This window comes from Crinia signifera, chromosome 9, assembly GCF_055691185.1.
Source record: "Crinia signifera chromosome 9, ASM5569118v1, whole genome shotgun sequence".
In the NCBI taxonomy this organism is placed as follows: Eukaryota; Metazoa; Chordata; class Amphibia; order Anura; family Myobatrachidae; genus Crinia; species Crinia signifera.
Genome location: NC_139225.1, coordinates 88,637,242 through 88,663,877, shown reverse-complemented (window position 1 = coordinate 88,663,877; position 26,636 = coordinate 88,637,242). Strand labels below are relative to the sequence as shown.

General features: G+C 42.4%; 1 protein-coding gene across 3 annotated transcripts in view; it reads right to left on the bottom strand.

Annotated features, from left to right (window-relative positions):
* GAB3 (GRB2 associated binding protein 3) overlaps positions 1 to 26,004 on the bottom strand; it is a 117,389-nt gene extending 91,385 nt beyond the window's left edge. For 2 of the 3 annotated variants that reach the window (XM_083159341.1, XM_083159342.1), the window contains exon 1: positions 25,660 to 26,003. Coding sequence is in view for 1 of the 3 variants with exons in the window: in XM_083159339.1 (XP_083015465.1) it covers positions 25,660 to 25,731 (72 nt within the window). In the remaining 2 variants the exon portion in view is untranslated. Of the gene's footprint in view, positions 1 to 25,659 lie in introns of all 3 variants that reach the window. The other variant, XM_083159339.1, reaches the window with a different exon arrangement.
* Between the last annotated feature and the right edge of the window lie 632 nt (positions 26,005 to 26,636).

Here is a 26,636-nt window from a genome sequence, read left to right as displayed (position 1 = left end):
AGAAATGGTGTATTACATTTAACAAGGGATCATGGTCTACCCCTAAAGTTACCAGTCTGTCAAAATGATACACAGCGCAACACTTAAATTGCATCTTTGGGCACCATCTAGTGCCTGGCAATGTGCCACACATTTGAAACCCCCCCCCCCCATAATGGTGAAGAGCAGTGTTAGCTTTGTATAGATAATGCAAATTGCGTACCCTTTGTCCAAAATGCTCGAGAGCAGAAGCATCTTGGATAACGGAATATTCCGTATTTTGGAATATTTTTATATTTCAATGAGGTATCTTGAGGACAGACCCATGTGTGAACATAAAATGCATTTATGTTGTATAAACACATCAAACACATGAAATACAAACATATATTTTATTTGTAGATGAAACAAGGTTTCAAAACCTCAAAGTTTGTGTACTATCTCATTCACTAAATATGAATGCTAAGAAATCATTTTCTTGCACATATTTAGTGCTAGTTACAGATGTAACCAGTAGGGCTAGTTACATATCATGCCCCAAGTAGTGCCAGTTACATATTATTTTCTGACTTCCAATTTATTTCTTTACCAAGTAAAACAAAAATTCCAAAAAAAGAGGACTCCAAATTCGTGGTACTTGTAGGACTTGTTTTCATAGTGACTCAGCAGAAACAGACAGCAAAAGCCCAGGAGCCATCACTTATCTTGCATAAAAAGACTGGCTCACTACAAATCAATAAAAAATAAAAAACAACAACTTTGTTTTTCTGCAAGTCATGTTAAGGACCGGTGTCCCAAGCAGCACAGTGGTAAAAGGTAATGCTTTAATTATAGCTAAGGTAATGGATAGGACAAGAAAAACAACTATGTCTATATATATCCAAAGCACTAATGTGAACTTGCATTTACATAGTCTCCCAAGCGCATTGTAATGGTTCAAAGCACACATGTATGAGCAGGTGCAATCATTATATTTTTTTAATGAGAATAAATATGACCCTAAAGGGGGTATTCAATTCGGATTTCGACTATCAGAATCACAGCCGGTTTTGCCGGCATCCACTGTCTACTCAACAGTTGGTCAATGTTCCGGCTGTCGAGTGTCACAGGGACGTGCGGTGAGGTAAATGGCTCATGAGTCCCTGGCAAGTATCAGAGCCAGATTTGCACACAATATATGAGCCCAGGGGTACCTGCCAGCATTATACACATGTGCAGCAGTGTGTACTGCTGGAGATTCACTGAGTTTTGATAAGAGATGTGCAGAAAAGGTAGCCAGGTGAGGCACTGCCTCACCTGCCATAGACTTTTTACTCCAGAGTTTTAACTATAAAAATGATTAGAAAAACAAAAATAAGAATTTTTGTATAAATTATTTGTCTTTTTGACATAATTTATCAATTCAAAACGCCGGTATATATGCTAGTATGACAGGAAAGGCTGTGCCTCACCTGCCTTACCCCACCGCTCGCCACTGGAGTGTCAGAACTGCTGTGAATTGGCGAAAACTAATGTGTTTTGTTAAAAAAATTATTTCTAACAATACAGAATAGCCTCCATAGGGAGGAGGGTCCAGGTCGGGGATAGAGAGTGCCAGGTGGGGTTAAATACTGAACTGCAGATATTTTCAACTGTTGGAAACATCATCAGGTATTGAATACTGCCCTATGGCCATCAGTATTCAATCCTGACTATTTTCGCCCGGGACTCACCTATGCAGATTCCACTTTTTTAAACAGTCAAATCTGCACTGTCAAAAACAGCCGTTGGATTGTCGAATCTGCATCCGTTTTACACTATCCGTTTACGCCGATCCACTTTCCAACTGTCAGAATCTTTTCCAATAGTTTGAAAAATGGACCTGACATTGAATAGGTCAAATGTAAATTTGACCTATTCCTGTTGGAAATATCATCATGGACTGAATACCGCCCTATATCTTCACATTTATTATTATTATTTTTTTTTTATCAATCACCACATGCATAGATTCCTGGAACTTCTGTGAAATCCTGAATTCTTTGGTAGTTCCAAGGACTTCTGGAACTCTATGTTACTTTCTAGTGAAATCAGAGGGGCATGGGTCATGGAGGGATGATCTGCCCGCCGGAAACTCCCCCACAGGAAAAGATTTAAAAGTTGGCAAATATTGTGTGTACACCATAATAAAAGCACCACTTTCCACCCTGGGTCACAACATTTTCTTTAAAAAAATAAATAAAAAAAAAGCCACTCATCAACATTTATATTTTATAGCGGTGGAATCCATTTTGGCCTGAAAAATATTTGTCTGCAAAAATGTTTTTTTTTTTCTTTGTTGCATGAGGATCCGCAACATGGTAAATCCCCATGTTTGTAGTTGTAAAGCAAACGGTTACACTATACAGTATACTGTATTGCATTATTAACATGTCCCTTTCAGCACTAGGGCCAGACATATCAAGCTTCACAGAGGGATAAAATGGAGAGTGATAAACAGCCAGCCAATCAGCACCTACCTGTCATGTTACAGGCTGGGTTTCAAAAATAACAGGTAGGAGCTGATTGGCTGGCTGTTTATCACTCTCCGTTTTATCACTTTGTGAAGCTTGATACATCTGGCCTTAGATTCCATATCTGGCAATTAGCTCTTCTCTTCCCTGTGTTTTACTTTTAAAGTGACAAGATAAACTTCAGTGATGCTATGCTACACAAGCCAAAAGAAAGCACGTTCTCATTTGTGTAACGGAGCTTGGCTATAGTAAAACTTTCAACTAGTGTACCAGGGAAATGAAACAGTTCATGCACTGATATAACTAACCTTTACATATATTTTTAGACTAGGGACCATAAGAAACTATTTGAAAGTATTCAAATTGTACCACTAGACATCTCCGAATGACTACTCAGACACCAGTGACATGAGGATGGAATGTTGGAGGTGTTTATTTCATAGTGGTACATTATTCATATTCTGCTCAAATACATTGCACTTGTTTTTGTACCTGCTGTTGTATATTCTTGATTTATTGTTATAATGAAAAGCCATTAAAAATATATTTAAAATTACTATGGGACGGATGCTGAGATTAACTACTTTTTATCAAACATAATTGCTCCAGCATTTATGTGCATGGGAATTACTGCATACATTTGTCAATAATTAAAGTCTTGTATGCTTAGGGGGTATCCAGTTACCCCCAATAAAACTTTTTCCCAACGATCATTGATCGTGGGTAACAGGATATTGCCCTATGACAGTAGACATCATCATGAATAGTGAGTACTTGCACCAGCATAACTTGGTTTAAAAGATACACCTGGAAACAGGACTAGTTACATCCAACTCTGCACATCCCACAAATCCTTCAAAATCCCTTCCCTGAAATTTTCCTAACTGAGATTCCCAGTTACGCTCCTTCATTGGCAAGTGGAGGCTGCAAATGAGTGTGTAGGACTTGCATACGCTTACTTCCAGAGCAAACGAGCATGTTGAACACCTCATCAGACCATTCATCACAAATAGATTACCAATAGACAAATGTTTAAAAATTAAACTGCATGATAAATTTATAATAACAGTTCCTTATAAAATGTTTCGGTACTTGTGAGTTATCTGGGCGCCCGATTTCTAAATCGGGTCGGATCGGGCACATCGCATCGCATCGCATGCGACGACCCGATTTTTCCATAGGAATCAATGTTAAAATGGACGGAGTCCATTTTAACATGGAATTCAATGGGAAAAAGGGGTCCTTTTCATACCCCTACTATCCAAGTGGGCATGGAGTTGGATATAAACCTGTGGCGAGCGTAGCGAGCCACCGAGCCCGAAGCGTGGCGAGCGTAGCGAGCCCCGCGAGGGGACACAGAATACCGTCCCCTCGCGGGGCTCGCTTCGCTCGCCACGCTTCGGGCTCGGTGGCTCGCTACGCTCGCCACAGGTTTATATCCAACTCCATGCCCACTTGGATAGTAGGGGTATGAAAAGGACCCCTTTTTCCCATTGAATTCCATGTTAAAATGGACTCCGTCCATTTTAACATTGATTCCTATGGAAAAATCGGGTCATCGCATCCGATGGTCGCATGCGATGCGATGCGATATCGCATCTCATCTGATTGTATGCCTTAACTTAAGGCATACAATCAAAAAATCGGGCGCCCAGATAACTCATAAGTACCAATGTTTCTTCATTAAATACAAAAGCAAAAAAACATAAAATTGTAGCAAAGTGTCACTTGATTATTCTTTAATTATGTATAAAAAAGTATAACTTCAGTAGAGATTTATATATATATATATATATATATATATATATATATATATATCTTAATAGGCTTATAAATAAATTTAAAATATCAAAAATCCATTGCCTGTACTGTTCTGCCTCTAGGGGGTATCCAATTATCGACTTTGCTTGATTGCAGGTAATTGCTTCACCCGAGGCTATCCTATTAACCACGATAAGCCGGCAGCTAATCAGGGTTTTGTTTCACCTCCTTCTGGCAGACAAAACAAAATCCTCAATAAGGGCCAGCTTAACTAGACTGTGACAGCAAATAAACACAGGTATCACGTTAGTAGTTTTTTTTTATGGGCGTTCTAATTAGATACCGGTAAGAAAATATCAGTGAAACATCGCTCCCAATGTTTAATTGAACACCCATCGCATATATTGGTAATCGTGAAATAGGTAAAAAAGTATTTTGGCACAGGAGGCAGTTTTAGAATGGCTCTATGTTCATGACAAATAGACATATTTGTACAATGTCAGAAAATCCCCAAAAACCCACACAATGCTGAAGATTTATTTCTCACTTCAATAACCCAAGGTAAATGATGTTTGAGTTTTGCAAGTTTTAGTTGTAAAAAAAAAAAAAAAAGTGCAATGGAAAACTTTTATGTAAAAGCTGACAGCAAGAATGTATTACACTGCTAAAAACAGGTCATGTTAGTAGTGGATATAGTTGCATACCTCCCAGCTGTCCCGATTTTCAAAGAATGTCAGGCTGAATGGTTGGCCCCCCACATTTTCACCTCACCAAATCTGGCCCGGGTGGCAAAAAGTTTGGACACCCCTGACTTATGAGAATCTACTTAATAGCAAAACTATCTTCCTTTAACGATAACAAGAATTTATTTTATTTGTGATAACATAGCTGGTAGTCACTTTTGAGACACATAACACATTGCATCTCTCAAAAACTAGAGCCAATTGAAAAATAAGCATGGCATATTCATGATCAGGACCACAGAACGAAGTGAAATCGACACTTAAATCCCTGGCAAAAAAATTGACTGTTCACCAGTGTTACCTGTGCTCCATCAACTAGAACAGTAGTTCCCAACCCTGGTCCTCAAGTACCCCCAACAGTGCATGTTTTCCAGGTCACCCGGCAGGTGCACTCATTATTCAGGCACATTTGAAAAGATCCACAGGTGGAGCTAATTATAGCACTTGTGATTCTGTGTGGAGACCTGCAAAACATGCACTGTTGGGGGTACTTGAGGACCAGGGTTGGGAACCACTGAACTAGAAGCAACTAAGAGTAAAGTTAATTGTCCAGACAGGAACTTAGGGTGGGCTTTAAGTTTCACTTACCCCACTACATATCTACACACCAAGGTATCTGTCCATATTTACACCATATTATGTGAATACTTTTATCCTCTTATCCTACCTGTTCCAAGGTGCACATTCAGAAGGGGATACATATGCCCCCTCTCCTCCACTTCACTCCACTCTAGTTACTCAATCATGCATACATTGTTTAAGTATTTATACACATAATAGTAAATCAAATTCAAAGATAATAGAAAACAGCATTTCCAATTACATAAACGGATTCCCATACACACATTTGCAAGCCCTCCTGTAGAAATCCTGCATTTGCTTTGCTTGTTATAACTGAATTAAAAAACAAAGGATCAGAAATAATAATTGAAGTTACACATATTTTGGAAATTGTATCAGGTGCAATTTCCACCATCTACAGAAAGGGGATAATAGTATTCTGTGTCTGCAGTGCCTCAGTCAGTACAAATTACAGTCTCCAGTGACAATGTTAATTCTGCTGCTGCAGCTGTAGGAATAAGTATATAGTAACTAAAACCAGTTAGATTTAAAGATATATGTTCTGTATTACCAAGCAACTGAAAATGTTCTAGTTTCATTCCTTCCTTTATTTTAAAAATAAATTGACCATGCAACACACCGAATATAGCTAAGCTTTGCTATGGTAACATAGATAAGCTATATGCAGATATAGCTTAGCGACCATATTTCCCGCGATAATATACAAAATCGCCCCTGTGTGTACGCACCTTAACTGTTACCATGGTATTTGCTTGTATAAGTTGATCCTCACAACAGGGTGTGTTTTACCTTCAGTGAGTTATGCATTAGATTGCGAAAGATAATTTCAAATGAGTCCTCAAAAAAGTGATAAAAATAAATAACACTTTGCAAGAATGACATCACTGCTCTCCAATTATAGCTATAGTTTACAAGAGTGACAACACCATGACCAAATATGAGCATATACAGTGATTATGTTACCACTAGACAACTCACTGCCATGCATGCCCCCTTGGGATGGAGAGGATCTAACCAACAGCAGCAGTCATAATCACTACCACAGTACTGACAGTCACATGACTAACATGTCATTTGCTATACGGACACACATAGGAGCCTAGACCCTGCCCCTCACATCATTCTGTGGCTGCAATGCACAGATCCCCCTACCCTGTGCACCTACACACAACACACATATAGACTTCCGCCCAACACTGCCAGTGTCCATCGTTATGACCTGCAGGTGCATTTAGCGGGGAGGCAAAGGGGTTTGTATTGTAGTGGAGGCCAGCCAGCTGTGCAGAGGCGCCCAGCTCCTCACTATCAGTGGAGGTCCTACTTACGGATACTGCAAGTGACACCAACTGTAGTGTTCATTCTAGCACCCACTATCTTTGAAAATCCATGTAGTTCCTCTTCCTTGCCTGGGGTGTCGCTGTCTGCTGTAGTGCTTCTAGCACAGTGTGGTCTGTATATCAGCACTGATATGCAAACCAAACATGTGCTAGAAACACCACAGCAGACAGCGACACCCCAGGCAGCGAAGAGGAACTGCATGGGGTTTCAAAGATAGCGGGTGCCAGAATGAACACTACAACTGCATGTGGGTGAGAGTAACACTGGAGAGGGGTCCAGCAACAGTGAAGTGGAGCTGGGGTGGGGGATGAGATAGTTACAGTTCAGGACAGTGAATATGTGTATGAGGCAAGATATGTGGGTTATAATGAGGGTGAGTGGGTTCATGTAATATAGATAAGATGAATTGATGTATTTTATTATTGGTGTTAACAGGAGGTTCTTTTGATTAGATTGAGCAGTTTACCAAATATAAATGTAATTAATTGATAATGTGGGGATTAATTATTCATTCATATCAGTTAGTGAAGGACTATAAAGAGGCTAATTATGTTGAATTGAGCTGCTGCAATGATGCTGAATGGGTAAATGATTTTTAAGAAGTTATTTATTGGCGAGATGATATCGTATGGCAGTTACAAAAAATGAACTTGGTACTGTATGGCGGTCACAAAAATGCTTGCAGTAGTGTTCATAAACTGTTCTGGGTATTGTGAGATGTCACAAAGTTGTTTACCCTTTGTGTTCCAACGCCTCTGTGAGAGATGCGCAAAATATCTGTTAAAAAATGTCATTATCACTGTGAGATATATATATATATATATATCACACACACACACACACACACACACACACACACACACATACTATATAAAGTAAACATTACAGGTCATTAGGATGAATAAAAATGTTTGCTTGCCAATTTTCACACCAATTTTGACAACTTTACTTGGCACTAAAAAGGTTAAATAGTATTGCTATATTTTTAGCGTTATCATTTATAATCTCCTGTAATATCCTGTAGCTTTGCCTTGGGGACCTAGAAACCAAAACCTTAGCACGCTTAAAAAATGGTCCCCATCACCACCAACCCAATGTACTGAAGCCATCAGGTTTGCATGCTGCTATGAGTATGGCTCTATATTATTACTGAAATCTTTATGTACTACTGTACCATATTGGCAAGGACATAAAAAAAGACTACATAATGAAATACTGGATATACAGGTATGTACTGTAGTCTTGCTTTAAAGAACAACGCAAAGCTTTAATTTTTATCACAAGAAACCTATCACTTGTTTTCTCCCCAGAATACAAGAGAATGCAACTTTATGTTTATCTAGCAATAAAGCCGTGTACACACAGCAGCAATATGGGCTGATATCGCTGGCAATATGGTCGCTGGCGACCATATTGCCAGTGATGGGAGTGTGCCCCGGCGATAAATCGCCGGGTGCGCGCTGCCATTTTCAGCCCCGGTATAAATCGCTCATTACCTCTGCGGCTCCCCCGGCAGAGGGTTCTTTTCATCAGCGACCATCTCTGGTCGCCGATGAAAAGGAGACATTGAGCGATATATCACTCGGAGATATATCGCCGGGCGATATCGCCCTATGTGTACGCACCTTAAGGGCTTATTTCTGGATCTTTGCCGTGTCTGAAGGCTACAGTCTCTGTGTATAAATGGAAGTAATACTGAGAGTATATGGATTTATGTCCACATTCACAGATGTTTAATGCATTTTAGTAAAAAAAAAAAAATGCTATTTTGTGCATATGTAAAGGTTTTCCATATATGCAAAAAGTTTATGCCAGGCATACAGATATGTCCTCCTACAGTCACGCTAAACAGCCCTTCTAGTCACGCCAAGGTTCTTTGTGTGTGACATTTTTCATTCAAATGCGTCTTATTTACAACACTTTTCCTGAAAAACTATGTAACGTAGCATTTTGCATGTAGATACAGCTGTTGTCACACACAAGGAATATAGGCATACTGCATATTATTTTAATCCGCAAAAGCTGCTTGTGCCTTCTATTCACATAGTGTTGTGAATAAGACGCATTTTCACTGAAAGATGCCCCACTTTAGCAAAACTGCACGGGAACTGTTGTCTCACTCCTGACAGGCATCTCGCTGTTCATAGCGCATTGTGAAGACACATTTGTACATACTACCAAATTTTTTCCTTGAAAGCAAAATACACATTTAATATGGCAAAATACAAAAAAAAAAAAAACATTAAGTAGAACAGGTACAATCCTCTTGTGTGAATACATTAATACCCCTTTCAGAAATCCCGGCAAATACACGGCATTTCAAATGCCGTGTCAATTTGCCGGGAGCAGCCTGACCCCCCCTTCACACAGAAGAACAAAATTACCGGGTTGAAAATTTCTACCTGGTAATTTGCTGAATAACACGGGTAATTCTTCTGTGTGAAAGGGTCAACACGGGTCATAAATCCCGTGTCCTCGACCCTGGTCAATTCCCGGGTCGGAGACACGGGATTTACGACACGGGTGTGCCCTTTCACACAGAATAATGAAATTCCCGGGTGGAACTGCTTCACCCGGTTATTTCATTTTCTGTGTGAAAGGGGTATAATATAGTGGAAAAAAAATAATACACTTGCAACAAAAAAAATCTATATGATTGAGCAATACAAAATTATCCTGTATTTGGTCAGTATAATTGTCAACAATGAATTCATAAATTAGAATCAGAAACATCCAAGTGCTGTTGAGCATCAGAATCATTCATTTGTATTTGTGCCTGTCCTCAGACACATGCATTGATATGGCATTGGCATGTGTAACGTACTTCCTCTTCCCCTGTCCCTCCTCCCCAGCCACAAGTATAACATTCCCACACATCTGCATAGTGTGGCATGTTCTCTGGGCATCTGCGGAACCAATATGTGAATTTCCTCAAAAAAACTTTTATGTGTCCTTTTCTACATCAGTCACAAGGTTTTCAAGTACTGTATGTAATAAAATGTTTGTCCAACAAAAATGTTTGTTCTACAAATTAATCTGTTGGCTTCATATAGAGTATATATTTGTAAATGTTTTGAAAGGACATCCTGTTCGAGTATATTCTCCCAGCATGTAACAATGTTAAATTCTTGTTTGTTGATCATTTTTAAAAAATGTGATTTTGAAATACTGCAGAAAATGAAATGCTACATTTTGATTATTATTTTTTGTTATACTTTTATACTTGTTTTGCTCCTCTATGTAATTTTATGAAAGATCTGCAGTAATTTATTGCAGCCTGCATGTGGCGCTATTGCAGTAGCTGCATATAAAGTATATTAGCAAGCAGCTACATATGTATAAAACACTAGCTTAGTGGCGGTTTACATACGCGGTGCTTTAAGGCACACCAACAGATTTTGTTTTAAAAGATATCCATTCTAAAGCACGGATGACTTAAGTACCTCAGGCGGTTTAATTTCACCATCTGTGCACAAGCATGGATATCTTTAAAACCTGTTAGTGCGCCTTGAGGAGCGTGTTAGGGAAAAACTGCATTTGTGTTGCCTGCTTTTTTATTTATGTATTTTTTTTTCTGTCTCCGCCAACCCCTCTTTTTCCCACTTTATCTCCTCTCCACTCTCTTCATCAATCCTGACATGTTGAGGGCCTATTATCACAAAGGTTTAGCTATTTAAAACTTGTTGCCTACAGATGAAGCCTTCCTCAACTAACCTTCTCTGGTGAGCCATGGCTCAAAATGGTTTATTTTCATATATTGTTCTTAGCTGCAATACAATACATAGAATACATGAGGGGATTAGCAGAGTATTACGTCTGACAGCTCTGGCTCACTTAATCCTATTAAAGGGACAGATGAGGATGGCTTCATCTGTATGACAAATGGTGTTTCAGCCAATCAGCATCTGTCATTTTTCAAACACATACCAATTTTGAAACTGACTGGCTAATGATCCATGTATCATACATAACAAGTTTAAAATAGCTAAAACTCATTCACACATTGTCCCTTCTTCTTCCCCCCTTTTGTCTCACTCTACAAACCCTCGACTTTATCCCCACCTCTCCTTCTGTCTCACCCACTGTCTCTCGCGTGCATCTCTGAAAATGGTGGGAGGGGTTAGAGTTCACAACTGTCATTACTCTGCAATGTGATGATAGTTTGTCTAAAAGGGATACAGAACATAGGGCCCAATTCAGAACTGCAGACACGGCTGCGAATTTGAAGCCCGAGTGATTATCGGAAAACCGTGCACGTGCACAGCATGCGTGAGCCGCCTGTATGACTGGATCAAGTAAAGGCTAGCCTTTGCTGTCCATATGCAAGGTGATTGACACCCTGCGACCTACTGGGGGCGGTAACAGGCATTCCCTCGCCACTGGAAGTGAGGGCTGCTGACGTCATCAGCGGCCTCCTTCTCCCCACAGCCTTTGTAGTGCTGAGTAAGTCTAGACTTACACAGTGCTTGCAAACAGGGGGTGATTACCAATGCATTTCCCTATGTGCACGGCTGCAGCCAAAAGATCAGGTCTGATTCCAGCCCATAGAACCTGATTTAGAAGAATAACGATATTTACACAGTGAGGTCAATTTTTTTTTCTGCTGAGCACTGCGCAAGCGACATGATGTTCTTGCAATGGTGGTTGATAAGACAGTTTGGGGGAGGTAATGGGGCATTTCACATTTTCGGGCATGTCAATAGCAGCACACTGCGTCTTTGGAAGCTTTCATTGGCCTTGGTATCTTATACTCCTTTTACACCGCCACAAAAACCCAGGTCATCGTCGGGTGAGACCCGGGTGGTGGTTTAAATGGGTCACGCCGTGTCCCTTTACACGGGGCTTCTACCCAGGTCCTGACCTGGGTAGAACATGGCTAGGACCTGGGTAGAGGGCAGTGAAAACGGCTACGCCGGGTCATCCGGTCTGCTGTACTCTGCAGACAGCAGCGGAGGAGGTGAATGGATGCCCGTGTGCGGCATTTATTCACCTCCCGGAAGAGGGCTGGGGGCAGCCCAACAAATTACCTTAGTGCTGGGCTTGCCCCCAACGCAGAGGTCCGGGGCCCGGCGTCGATGACATCATCTCCAATCGGTGGTTGGGGAACCGCCTGCACCGGGTGGGGGGTTGTGCCGGTGTAAATGGTAACAAACGCCGGGTCGCACCTGGGTTGAAGCTGGGTCCAAAAACCCGGATGCGACCCGGCGTTTTGGTGTAAAAATGGTATTAGTTGCTACTGATTTCTGAGGGTCTGCTGTTTGTATGATTCTGCATCAATGTCCGTCCGATGATGCAAGTGGACAGATTTTAAATGGGGGGGGGGGTTCCCTTAGACTGCACACCCTAATTCTAAATATAATAAGAGGAGCTACCATGCTAATACTTGTAGATCCACACAGAAATAAAAGAGACAATACAGGAGCATACTCTGTAGTACTAAGCACTGTTAATCATGCATTGCATGTAGGTCAGATTTCTGACTCGGTGGGGAACAGGGGTCGCATGCGAAACATCACATGTGAAATGACCACTGCTGTCCGGGATCTGCGGGGGATCGAATGTAATGCATCGCAGAAGTGTATGACCAGCTTGAGAGTAGGTTCTTAGCTACGCGCAGGATACACATACTGGGAAAATCATCTGATGGTGAGCGAGTTGCGTTTGGATTTGCAGCTAGCCACTGATCAGCATGATTTTCACTCTGGCAGGGCGGCAGCTATCTGATCACAGGGAACCGGGTAAAGTCACTTAATGATAGCGTTCAGTGTTTTAGCGATAGATCGGTCATTCTGCGGTACTGATTACAATATCAGCGGTGCTGTATATCGTATAGTGTTACCATCTTAACATAGAGCAGGCATTCCCAACCACGGTCCTCAAGGCACACCAACAGTGCAGGTTTTAGTGATATCCAGGCTTCAGCCCAGGTGACTTAATTAGTACCTGAGTGATTCTGATTAGACCATCTGTGCTGAAGCCTGGATATCACTAAAACCTGCGCTGTTGGTGTGCCTTGAGGACCGTGGTTGGGAAAGCCTGACATAGAGGAAAGTTGAGCTGCTGATTGATACATAATGATCATCATCATCTACATTAAAATATTAATTTTCGCAATTCAAATCAATCACTGTCCTCACAATAATTTTTATATTTACACAATAAACTATGTAAAAGGTAGTTATAGTATTGTATTCAAGCCAATTTATATATTGTACAGGTTGAGTATCCCGTATCCATTATCCGAATTATTCCGAAAACCATACATTCCAGAAAGTGAAAAAAAAAATTTTTTTTTGCTAAAAACTCACTGGGGACATTTGTATCAGCACTACTGAGGACATGATATGTAACAGCACTACTGAGGACATGATATGTAACAGCACTACTGGGGACATGATATGTAACAGCAGTACTGGGGACATGATATGTAACTGGCACTATATATGTACAAGAAAATGATTGCTTGGCATTCAAATTCAATATCTGAGATAGTACACAAATTTTGTTTCATGTTTTGAAACCTTGTTTTTTGAACAAATAAAATATATTTGTGTGTATTTTATGTGGTAATAAAATATATTTGTGTGTATTTTATGTGTTTATACAGCATACATGCAAGATACTTCAAAATACATCATTGAAATATTAAAATATTCCGAAATACGGAATAATCCGTTATCCAAAATTCTCCTGGTCCCGAGCATTTTGGATACGGGATACTCAACCTGTACTATAAAATAAACTGTTCCTGAGATATAAGCAACATAATGGTATGTGCTATCGACTGCTACTACTACTGTACATGAATGAAGCATAAACAGAGAAAGATGTGTATGCTTGGAGCAGTTCTACAGGCAAAGTACACTATGCAAATGATGCAAACAGACTTCTTTCTGTTTAGCTCTGCAGGGCTACAACTGATCCCTTTGTGTTCTGCTGAAATTCTAATGACAGTATATTAATAGCTATTCTTTATGTAAAAGTCTCACTTTGTTTCTTCTACATTTGGTTTGTGACATTTCTTCTTCTAAAGGTGCTCACACACTGCTGCGACGTCTCACAGCAGTATACGGCCACCCGATTCCCAGAGAGCCACCCGGGGGCCTTCCCGGGCGTCAGGGTGTTCAGGGTGCATGCGATTCCAGGTCGGGTGGTCGGACGGCCAGCAGGTCTGATCACCGGCCGGATTTAAGGCCGGATTCGTCGTAGTCAGCCCAAATCATCTCAGTGCACGAGTACCTTTAACCTTGCTGAGCAACCATATAGAGGTGGCGTGCTTATTGCAGAGCGTCTGTAGCTGCGCATTTATGCGCAGGTGCAGACGCTTGGTGCGAGTGGGTACGGCAAACTGCTTGCTCGCTGCCCCGTTTGCACCTAGCAATGCGGGCAGGGGCGAGAGGTCGTGCTCATGGGAACGCTCAGCGTTTCATGGGTGTTCGCATGAAAACGTTGGGTGTTCCCATGTAAATGCACCCGTGACATCAGCGGATGTCAGCTTCCCGCCCATGTAGAAATAATTCGATGGTCGGCAACCATCCAATGATCTCCTCCGCGCACGCAAGCTGCGAATGGATGTTTATACAAAACACGCGGGTGGGGAGGGCAGTTTCCATACACAGCACTATATAAGAATGTACACACTGAAGACAACACTTCAACTATGCAAAATGCAGATTTTTGTTAAATAAAAACTTACAATGGGCCTTATTCTAGTTCACTCTGACAAAATCCTTCTTTGATGGACAAAACCATGTGCACTGCAAGGGGGCAGATGTAAAATGTGCAGAGAGAATTAGATTTGGGTGAGTCATTTTGTTTCTGTGCAGGGTAAATACTGGCTGCTTTATTTTTACAGTGCAATATAGATCTCACTTTGAAGTAAAACCCCTCCCAAATCTAATTCTCTCTGCATAAGTAACATCTGCCCCACCTGCAGTGCACATAGTTTTGTCCATCTAAGAAGGATTTTGTCAGAAACAGTGAACTAGAATAAAGCCCAATGTGCTATGCAGTACATCACCTACTTTACATCATAACAAAGGGTCGGATTCAGAGATGGACACATTCAAAATGTTTTTTAAATGTGCAAGCATTTTTAGTTTAAGGATTTAAATGTATAGCTCATTTCCCTTGGGTTTTGACTAGTCTTGCAGGTAAATGGACCTGTTGCGAGATATACATATATCTAGATAGATCCATAAGCTTCCATGTAACTCTACTAGCATTTCACTGAAAGTGCGTCTGAGGCTGAGTTTGTATAAGGTGCAGCTGTGGCTGCCACATTGTAGCACTTTGTGTACAGATAGAGATTTAGGGGGATATTCAATCTGAAGGTCATGGCAGGCGAGCTTGCTCGCCTGCCGTGACCCAGTCCCGTTCTCGGTCAGCTCGACCGAGAACACACAGGCGGGATTCAATGTCCCGCCTGCAGCGGGGCGAGAAGGGGGCGTGGCCGCGAGTTGCGGCCGGGAAGTGACGAGCTGCAGCCGGCAGCTCGTCACTTCCCGGCTGTTCTCGGCAGAACGAGCCCGACAGCTAGAGCTGTCGGGCTCGTTCTGGAAGAAAACCCTGTTCAATGCTGTCGGGGAAGACAGCATTGAATAGGGCCCGTCGAGCATCTCCCCCACGGGAGATGCTCAACGGAGATTGAATATCCCCCTCAGTCGCAGACAGATATACAGGTGTCACATATCAAATTAATCAGTCAGCAGTTTTCTCATTTCCTCATGCATCCTAATTGCCTTGCGCCATGACTAAAGTCCTATAATACACACTAGAATGGCCTTCTGGACCATATCTTAAAAAAAATGATATCTGCTCCTGTGCATCGTTAACGCCCGCCCCCCCCCCCCTCCCCCCCTCAACCAACCAATAACCTGTGGACGTGGGCTTGCTGAGTTTCCTCAGATTGCACTTGCCGATGCCGACACCTAGCCGGTCCCTGTCGCCACCAATATCGCCATGTGTTGCCTAGTGTGTACCGGGCTTTAAATATTTACACGACATTGCCTAGTGTGTACCGGGCTTTAAATATTTCAACATTTGATTAATCAATTAAGAGAACGAGCAGTGCCGATAGCTCACCGTCAGAGTATTCAACTCCCTCCCCTTCACTCGCCGTTTCCACCTCGCTGGTTTCCTTCAGCAAGGAGGAAACGGTGAGTGTGACCATTAAAATGGCGGGGCTCACCAAAAAATGCAGTGGACTCGCTGCATTTGCGGTGAACCTCGCCGTTTAATGGAATCGGATTCTGGCCAAACATTGAATACAGCGAGGGGGATTGACGGCAAGGATGGCTTTTCCTCGCCAAAAAAAAGCCATCCTCACCGTAGAAAAACCTCTCGCCGCGGCATTGAATACCGCCCTTAAAGTTTCTTTAAGGGTCTCTAGACAGATAATCATTGTAACCAGCGCAATTGTTAAAATGCGTTACTTTCCTTACTGTCATTATATATATTTTTTTAAATCACTTAAAGGAATGCTACAGAATGGAAACTCCTGAACTACTGTTTTCTAAAGCAACATGCAATGGGGAGTGTGGAACAGAAGATTAAGCTTGACTTAACTGGGCTAACATTCCAAAACCCCACTCCACCCAAATTATATCATCAAAGGGAAATGATTGTGCTCGGAGTACTGATACCAGACTTGCCAAGAAAAGCAAAGTTTTTCATGCTATTTTTTTTTGTTTGTATTCTAGTGTAAACTACAAAATGAAGCTATCCACATTTGCTGGAACATAAATGCACTGCATCCATGAATGTGTCAGAAACCATCAGGTCCAATTGATATCTAATTTGTGCATGATGTGTTTTACTGTACGAGTAAAACACACGTAAGAAGTTATATCCAAAAGAAAAAAAGCTAGAATTTTATTACTATAGATGTAATACACTATCTGTACTTGCCTCCGAAGAAGTTAAGGCCCATACACACTGGGCGACTTTGAGCTGATAGTCACTCAAAACAGCATGTTTGAGCGGCTTTCAGCTCAAAACCGCCCAGTGTGTATGGCCTGACGATGAGCAGTGAGCGCTGCTGCGTGCTCTTGCATCATCGCCGGGAAAGCCGTTCATCTGCTGGTAATACCAGCAGATGAACGGCGTTGAGGACGGCTATGCTGTGGTATGCAAAGCCATCCTCTCCCTGCTGACGGCGCGGGGCAGGGGGAAAGCCACTTAGGGGGTTATTCTAGTTCACTCTTTCTGACAAAATCCTTCTTAGATGGACAAAACCATGTGCACTGCAGGTGGGGCAGATGTAACATGTGCAGAGAGAATTAGATTTGGGTGGGGTTTTACTTTAAAGTGAGATCTATATTGCGGTGTAAAAATAAGGCAGCCAGTATTTACCCTGCACAGAAACAAAATAACTCACCAAAATCTAATTCTCTCTGTACATTTTACATCTGCTCCCCTGCAGTGCACATGGTTTTGTCCATCTAAGAAGGATTTTGTCAGAAAGCGTGAACTAGAATAAGGCCCTTAGTGTGTATGCACGGAGCGGCTTTCCCCCCAGCAATGATAGCGATCATCGCTGTCCATAGTTGCACAGTGTATATGGGGATCTTAACAGAGGCAGCCAGCAGTTCCTGCTTGACAGACCCTGGAATGGTGGGTCCCTAGGCATCAGTGCAGTGTGCCTAAACATTCACAAAGCCCTGCTTCTCCAAGGTCCAGTCTAGGTTGACATTCACTAGGTCGACACCTAAAAATGTCGACCATTCTTAGGTGTCAACCATTAGTTGTCGACCTAGACATTGTCAACATGATGACTGGATACCCATGGATATTGGGAGGTATGTACTGGGAAAGGGCCAACTAAAGACCTTGCCCCAATTGCCAGTTATACGATGCACTGATTTGATTAGCATTGGTTCCCAGCAATGAAATTGTAAGAGATGATGTGATGTCCAAAGGTATCTGCATCCATCTAATATTATTGTACAATCACTCTTCAAAACTAATAGACAAAGGCTAACTTAATAAAACTAAGGACAAAATTTGCACTGTACTATACCAATGATTAGTGGAGTCACTTACGGGGGTGCAAGCTGTACCAAACTCCTGGCTCATGCACAGCGATAGGAGACGGGGGCCGCACTGTACAATTATGTGCAGCAACAGGCTCCTGTCACATTGCAGCAGCCATAGAAGTCTCTGGGGACAGGCCGAATCTCTCGGAGAAATGGAAACTTGGGTCGGAAAGCTAAGTCATGTCCCCTCCCATGAAGCCGTGCCTGCTTTTCACAGTGCACACTGTAGGGACCCCTGTCTGCTGCACCTGGTATCAGACAGGTAAGGGACAATAATTACAGATATCTTCTCATACATCTTCAGTCATGCCAAACAGACCCTTTTAGCACACGCGGTCACGTGAGAATATTCTAGTATTGGGCATCTTTTTTCCAGAAAATGCATATTAGACACAAGGCAATGTGACTAGGACGGACTAGGAGGATTACGTAGATATATGACACGTTTATATTTGTGTGGTAGATATACAGATATGTGGTAGATCTATAGATATACAGATATGTAGCAGCCACAGCTTCTCTCACAAACAAATTCTGTTCTGCACAGTTTACAGACTGTAGGCTAGATGTATCAAGGTCTAAAAAGTGATAAAGTGGAGAGTGATAATCAGCTCTTACCTGTCATGCTACAAGCTGGGTTTGAAAAATGACAAGTGGGAGCTGATTGGCTGGCTGTTCATCACTCTCCACTTTATCACTTTTTGAAGCTTGATACATCTGGCCTTCAGTCACACACAATGTACAAGTGTCATGTATTAAATCAATCAACACAGTCTCCTCGTGTTCTAGTAGTGTGGCATTTTTCTCAAACTGCATGGCTGTATCTATATAATTTTGTATGTAAATGTAATGATTATTAAATGAGCATTTAAAAATAAACAATTGAATGTATTGTCAGTTCATAAGACTCATGTTTGTTTTAACCAAAAACGTCACTGTCATACAGTACATAAATGTTATAATAAATAAAACTGGAACAAACAAAACAAAAAAAGTCAATAAAATAAATCAAGCCAAAACGAAGACAAATATTTTAGTTATCATGCATAGTGTGTGTGTGTGTGTGTGTGTGTGTGTGTGTGTGTGTGTGTGTATGTGTGTATGTGTTTGTTAAAAAGGAAGAAGAAAGTGCACCAATAAGCAAATATGTAGAATAAAATGTACTGGAATAAACAGCTCACATACTGTACATTAATTCAGCAGCTTGCAAGCTTTAGGAAGTAGCGAGTGGTGTTTACCATATGCCGCACCGAAGCAGCTCTGAAGTTTTTACAAGCCGCCAATTCCACTTTCAAACAACACAATTGATCTGGATCTCACCACTGCTCATAGACCACGCCCAGCACATTTTGTCACAGCTTTGGACTTCATCAGGGGTTTTGTTGACATAACTGCTCAACTATAGTCATATAGCATTAGAGTAATCACCTGCTAATATAGAACTATAGTTGAGCAGTTATCTCGACACACACCCTGATGAAGTCCGAAGCTGAGACAAAATGCGCTGGGCGTGGTCTATGAATAATGACGTGGTGACATCCAGATCCATCCTGCCATTTCAACGTGTAATTGGGTGCTTGCAAAAACACCAGACCTACTAGGTGTGGCATGTAGTGGATACTACTTGCTACTTCCTAAAGCTTGCAAGCTGTTGAATTGATACCTTGATGTAGGTGAGCCGTTTACTGTATACTAGTAAATGTTATTCTACAGTATATATTAGCTCATTGGTGCATCTCTTCTTCCTTTTTATCGGTTTTAGAGGTTACCTACGCTGAACCGGTGGTGGGTTTATTGAAGAGAGCGGCACTGTACAAGCCTAAAAGAGGACAGACTGCCATTTACATAAAAAGTCTGTGTGCTATTGCTGTCTAGTTTTGAGATAACAAATGTATAAATATATAAAAATGGATGCACTCTCCAGTTTATAAATGCACTTCAAAATCAGCTGTGTATTTAGTAATTCATATGCATCAAAAAAAGAAGAATTTAGTGATACTCAACGTTTCCGTCCATTAAGGACCTTCATCAGGAGATAAACATTGATTCCAACAATCCAAAATAAGGTACAGCATGGACCACACAGCAGAAATCTGCTGTGTGATCCATGCTGTGCCTTAATTATTATTATTATAATTATTATTTGTTTTTTTCTGTTAAGAGTAGTTGAGGGTACAAGGAACATGTCTTAACACATATTGGGTAGTCTACTTTGAATTAATTATTCATAGAATAGGCTACGTTTTTGTTTTCTTCTATATTAATGGGGTTATTAATACAACTTTCACACTGCCTAAACGTTTTAAAAACCGGTATTTTGAAACGGTATTTAAAACGGGTCTGAGTCTTCACATTGCAGTAGATTACAGTTTTAAATACCATTCACATCAGTCAATCCGTTTAATCCCATGAACACATTTCAAGGCAGAATGCAGGGGACAGCCTATCACAGGTCTGTAGTCTGTTGTTTATACTAAATACCGTTTCAGAGCCATTCTCACTGCATAAAAAATGGCTCTGAAACGTGTAGGACTGCTTTTTAAACGTTTTGAAATAACGGTTATCTTTAACCAGTCAATCAACTCTGGTGCTTCCCCACTGCAGCCTTAAACGTTTTAAAATGGAAAAAAAATACAGTTTAACAAGTGCAGTGTGAAAGGTGTATTAGTAACAACATGCAAAGTTGCAGTGATAGATCTAGTAGTGCAACCCAGACAATAAAAACAGCTGATTGGATGCTGCAGGTATTTAAACTCAATAAGAAATGATTACCTATTGTTTCACTATTACATGGAAACCGATGTGGCTGCGTCTTTCTGTAGGCAGTACTCACTATTACACTAGCTGTGACATCATGCTGATAAATATAGGATCAGGTGTCATCACAGTAACACCACCATCAGGATCCTTCTAAGCTTGCTACTTCTCTGTAATCCTTAACACAATATAATAAATCTCATGTTCTATACATTATAATTATTGGATGGGACGATAAAAGACCGTGACAAACCCTCTGTCACCCTTGTAAAAAGTTTATACATAGGCTGTTATGCAACAGAAGTTGCTTTATGAAATGAATTTAAGGGTAGACAACAGACTTAAAACAAACAAAAAAAAAACAGTTTGCCCATGTAAAAATCTATTTGTTTCATGCAAACTCGTTTTATTGTTTATCTCAGCTTCGTCAGAGGCACTACCTGAATGGTACAAAGAGATGCCATCTTAAAGAGAAATATTTTACCCAATACTGTAGTTTAGAGCTGTATAGCAAAGTCACAAAGAAGGGGTGAGTAACCTTGGACATGCTTTGCAAAATGACATTTACCAAGATGTGTGGTCAGCAATAGGAGGGGTTACCCAGCAACAGATGTTGTGCTTTTTGTGCTAAAGGTACAATACACTGAGAAACTGTCGCAGTCTTGCACAACCCATAACCTCAACAACAGAATTTGAAAGGCTCAGGAGGAGTCTACTTATTATAAATACTCATTTTACACAGCAAAGCCGGTTCACAACTGGGATTTTGTGCAGGGGTCCAACAACCTGGCTGAGACCCCATTCAGATCTGTAGTCTGGCGTTACTGCAGACACATGTGCAGCTGGCATGGAGCTGTATCTGAACAAGTAGAGCTTACAGGTGACTGTACCCATAATGTAAATACCCTCTATAATACAGCAGGTATAATCTTTTATTATCTGGATGTTATGCCACACATACAGGTGTATATCCAATTCACCATGATCACTTAAGTCTGCAATTTTTTTTTAATGCAGTCACAGTAAACATTATTAATTTCTTCATTTTTTATGAGTTTTACTTCTTTTTATCTACAAAGTAACACAATTTAAATATAAAGGGGTCAATCCAATAACCAGTGAAGGGAATACGTTGCCATAGCAGCCGCTGCAACAGCACCACAAATTTGCCCAATTCAACCCTGCACTACTGGATAAGTCCGGTGGTACAATACGCCTGGCAACTCGCGTGTAATCACTTGTATATCAAGTGAACATACCGTACTTTCTGGTAATTGTGACAGTTTGAACATAACGCAATGTGTAGTATGTTGAAAATTCAGTCTGCCTCTCTCTTTCCCTGTACATTTCCATAACTAGCTTTACATCAACAAACGTAAGTAAGGTCACTGATTATCTGTGTTCACGGAATGCTGTCGCTTGTTTTGGTTACCAACCCCTGTAGACGTCAAAGCTGCAAACAAGGTGAAGTGACTTCACGTGTCTGATTATAACCTTACAACTGTAAATTGCAAGTGTTTATCTCTGCCTGACAACTGTCATTTAGAAGGGTTACATTTCAAGTTGGAGCAAACTGAACAGAATGTAATTTTCATTATAAACTGAATATCTAGAGGGCAGATCTTAAGACAGAAACAGCATCTGTCTCATTGAAACCAATATTCATCAAATGTAATGATGAATAATTAACACGATATGTCATTTACTTCCAAGGAAAATATTCACATTTCTTCCATTAAAAGAATTTTTTTTTTTGCATTTAATGAAATCAAATCTGCTTAATGCAGTCTTTTCTGGAGCTCTGTGGCGGCTCTCACAGTTCCACCTATTAGCGCTAGGGCTGTGTTATGCTGTGGAGTAGCGGTGTAAATTGGTGGAGCCAGGGTTGGTCTGGCACACAGGGGAAATCCCCAGAGGGACAGTTGTAACTTGGTGGAGTGGAATCATGGATGAACTTTGGTACCTGTTTTGAGTCTATGGACACTACATCACAAATGCTGCCTCCGGGATGCAGTTTAAATCCCGGCGGTCGGGATCCCACCGTTCAGAATCCCGACGCTGGAATCCCGACCGCCGAAATCCCGACACTTTCTCCCTCCGTGGGTGTCCACGACACCCTCGGACGGAGAATAAATTAATGTGCCGAGTGTAGCGAGCCCGCAAGGGGGGGGCGATCCACGTCCCCCCCCTTGCCGGGATTTCATACTGAATCCAATGCCTCCTGCCAATGGAAGTGGGTAGTCCTGGTCAGTATACCAACACCGGCATCCCAGATGCTATCAAAAGACCAGAGCTGCAACTTCAATTAGATCAGAATGCTGATGCCAGAATACAGACAACTGGCATCTTGATCGGTAAGTATGCAGGGAGCTCTAGCTTGCAGCTGGGGAATGTAAAATTGGGTAAGGCACTAGGCAGTTGTAGATGTGTCCGCAGTCACCACAGACAGACTTGGCCAACCATTAGAGAGGACATGCAAAGAACAGGAATGCATTATAAAGATGGGGAAAGGGGTGTGTCTGGATGGGATACAATCTCCGTAGTACCCTAGACCTATCCCCCTACCCCTTGCAGCAGCCTAACCACCTCCCTCGCAGACTTACCCAGCACTCCCAGCTAATTCCTTAACCTAACCCCTGCCTATTCCTTTGCCTTACCCTATCCCTAAGTCCCCCATGTGGTACTACGGACCCTCTGCTGGGATTCCGGGATCAGGCAGGTTTTGGACAGCCGGGATATCGTTTGTATCCAGTGGCGGTTTTTACCTATGGGCTGCAGGGCTGCAGCCCCTCAGGTAAAAGCCGCCACTGTAGTGAAGCCAGATGCCGTCTTTGAGACTGCACTGGCTTCACTGGACTGGCTTTTTCACCATAAAAAATGTTCTGAAAAAGTAGGCTTATACTCGAGTATATATGGTAAATAGAATTGCCGGATCCCTGTTGAGGTTTCCTGAATCGGGAAGCCAGCGTCCCCCATACGCCGGTCATCTGGCCCATAATAATAGTGCCCATTTTGTTATCAACTCTGCACCTGCATCTTTATGGGCATTTTTTATCTAGCAACTCCTGAAACCTTTATTAAGTATGGGATTAATGGTCTTCGCCATGCGCATTGTCACCAATTTGTTATAATATAGGGCAATTTGCCACTAAAATGCCCTTTAACCACAGTATTTTCTAAGCACATATGTGAGAACAAGGCAGCATGGACTGTATGGGAAACGGTCATTAGATCAACAAGCATAAGGTCGACATGCTGAAAGGACGACATGGGACAAAGTCGACAGGTCATTAGTCAACACAAGCATTAGGTCGACATGTACTAGGTCGACAGTCAAAAGGTCGACATGGGGGTTTTCCACAGTTTTTTGACCAGACATGTGCCGACAGGCGGTATTTCATGCCCTACCATCCACTAAGGTGTGGCGGGAGGACAAAATAGTGTGTTGAGCCCGAAGCATGGCGAGCGCCATTCGAGGGGACGCGGTGCACTTTATCCTGTGTCCATGTCGATTGTGTCGACATTCGGGTCAAAAAAAGATAAGAACACCATGTTGATCTTTTGACCATCGACCTAATGATCTGTCAACCTTTCAGCATTTCGACCAAATGATCCATACCCGTCTGTATGATGTTATCACTACATAATAAGTTTGTATGACGCCAATTATCTAAACATTACTCATTTGTTTTACTTGCAGAACTCAACAGTGTGATGTTTTTGCTTTAGTTTATTATGATTTTTAAAAGTATGTTTGTTGTTCGTTATATAATACAAAATGCCTACATTGGCCTGACCATGTAAAAAACACTACATAGAAAATACTCATGGACCAGAAACAAACTCAACAGTTATGGGAATGGAATAATGCAGGATGACAGGTCACATAGTTTTACTATGATCTTGAAACACAAACAAGTTTATTTATTTACATGGTAAACTACAGTATGCGCAATGCAAGGAGTGACAGTACATGAATCCAGGGTGCATAAAGTTACTGAACCACAAGGCTAACACAATCTTTGATGTTAAACTTGAGACTGCGACTCCTAAGTGTAAAATGCGACTTTGATGTAGGGATACATAATAAAAGATAGATCAATGGGTGGAAAATATTTAAACTCAGCATGAACATGGGACAAACAAATGACTGTGAGTCACTGACCAGTTTTGCTGTCACACAAAAAAAGTCAACCACGTTTGTTCCCTAATTTGAGTGACAAAGTTACTAACATCAGCAACTAGGTCAGTATCCAGCACAACAACAAGCCACAAACTCCTTACATAGAGACATACAGTACAAGGAATAAGCATGGAGAATACATCACTGGGGTTATCTACTTCCACCACACACAGGCACAATAGCCCCATGTCCTAGTCACAGGTACAGGACATGAAGACCCCAAGTAATAATGGGATGAATAAGAAAGTCCCTGGATTGTGTGTGTGCGGAATGCTGCTGCTGCTGGCAGTGACACAGCTTCCTCTGCTGTGTGTGACACACACCCAGTTATTCCCCAGCCAGGCTGCTCCATTCACACACATGGGGGCAACGGGGCATCGTCCGGGGCTCTCTGCGCCTGATGTCCTGGGGATACACTCACCCTATGTACTGCCATATGTGCACCTCCTACCTACACACATTCATACTGTACATACATTATGCCGCCAACCTATTCCGGTGCACTGTACAATTTTGAACAATAAAGTAGTACTAGTGACAACAGTGCAGCACAGAGTATACAATCTGATGGTAACATCAAACTTCATTGTCACAGTGACTGCACTGACACACACATGCCCCATCCAGCCTGTACCATCTGCAGTGTGGGGATGCTGGCTGAGACAGGTTGCATATGACAGACGATGGCTCAGCAGCGGCAGCCCGGACTCCCCGGCACTGTGCAGACGCCGGCTCCCCACGCAGAGCAGCGCAGCCTTCAGCAAGCATTATCTATGGCTAGTACTCACATATCTCTTCAGCTTCTTCTCCGGGGGTGACTTGATGAGCCAGCCTTCGCACACCACGTCCCCGGCACTCATGCTGCCCCTCTGCCAGGACCCTGAGAGGAGCCCGGAGTGCGGCTGCGGGCTCCGGGGGATTTCAGTACTGAGAGCAGTGATCAGCTCCCCGGAGCTGCGCTGTGCGTGTACAGTGTGCGGGCTGCTGCTGCCGCGGCTGCTCTGAGACTGTCACACAAGGAGGAAGTGGAGAAGCCATCACCCGCAACAGCAGCAGCAGAGCCCCAGCCGGAGCCAGGTCCCCTCCTCCTCCCCGGCAGCAGCAGCACGTGATCCTGCCCGGGCCGCCCTCTGTTGTACATATACAGAGGAGACCCAACAACAGCACGTGCAGCGCTAAGTCACTTCTGCTTGTTTACGGTTCGAGTGAGGGAGAGGCCTTGTGTCAGGGCTGGGGCTCTCACTGTGCCCACAGAGTGACAGTCCAGAGCTTTCATTGTTCCGGGGCAGGGGCTCACATTGTGCCACCAGAGCTTTCATTGTGTCGGGCTGGAGTTCCCACTGTGTCCACAGCGTGCCAGAGCTGTCATTGGGCAGGGGCTCCTCCCACTGTACCCACAGGGTGCCAAAGTTGTCATTGTGTTGGGGCTCCCACTGTGCCCACAGATAGAGTGACAGAGCTGTCATTGTTCAGGGGCTTTCACTGTGCCCACAGAGTGACAGAGCTGTCATTGTGCAGGGGCTCCTCCCACTGTACCCACAGAGTGCCAAAGTTGTCATTGTGCTGGGGCTCCCACTGTGCCCACAGCGTGCCAAAACTGTCATTGGGCAGGGGCTGCCACTGTACCCACAGAGTGACAGAGCTGTCATTGGACAGGAGCTCCCACTGTACCCACAGTGTGCCAGAGCTGTCATTGTGTCGGGCCGGGGTTCCCATTGTGCCTACTGAGTGCCATAGCTTTCATTGGGCAGAGGCTGCCACTGTA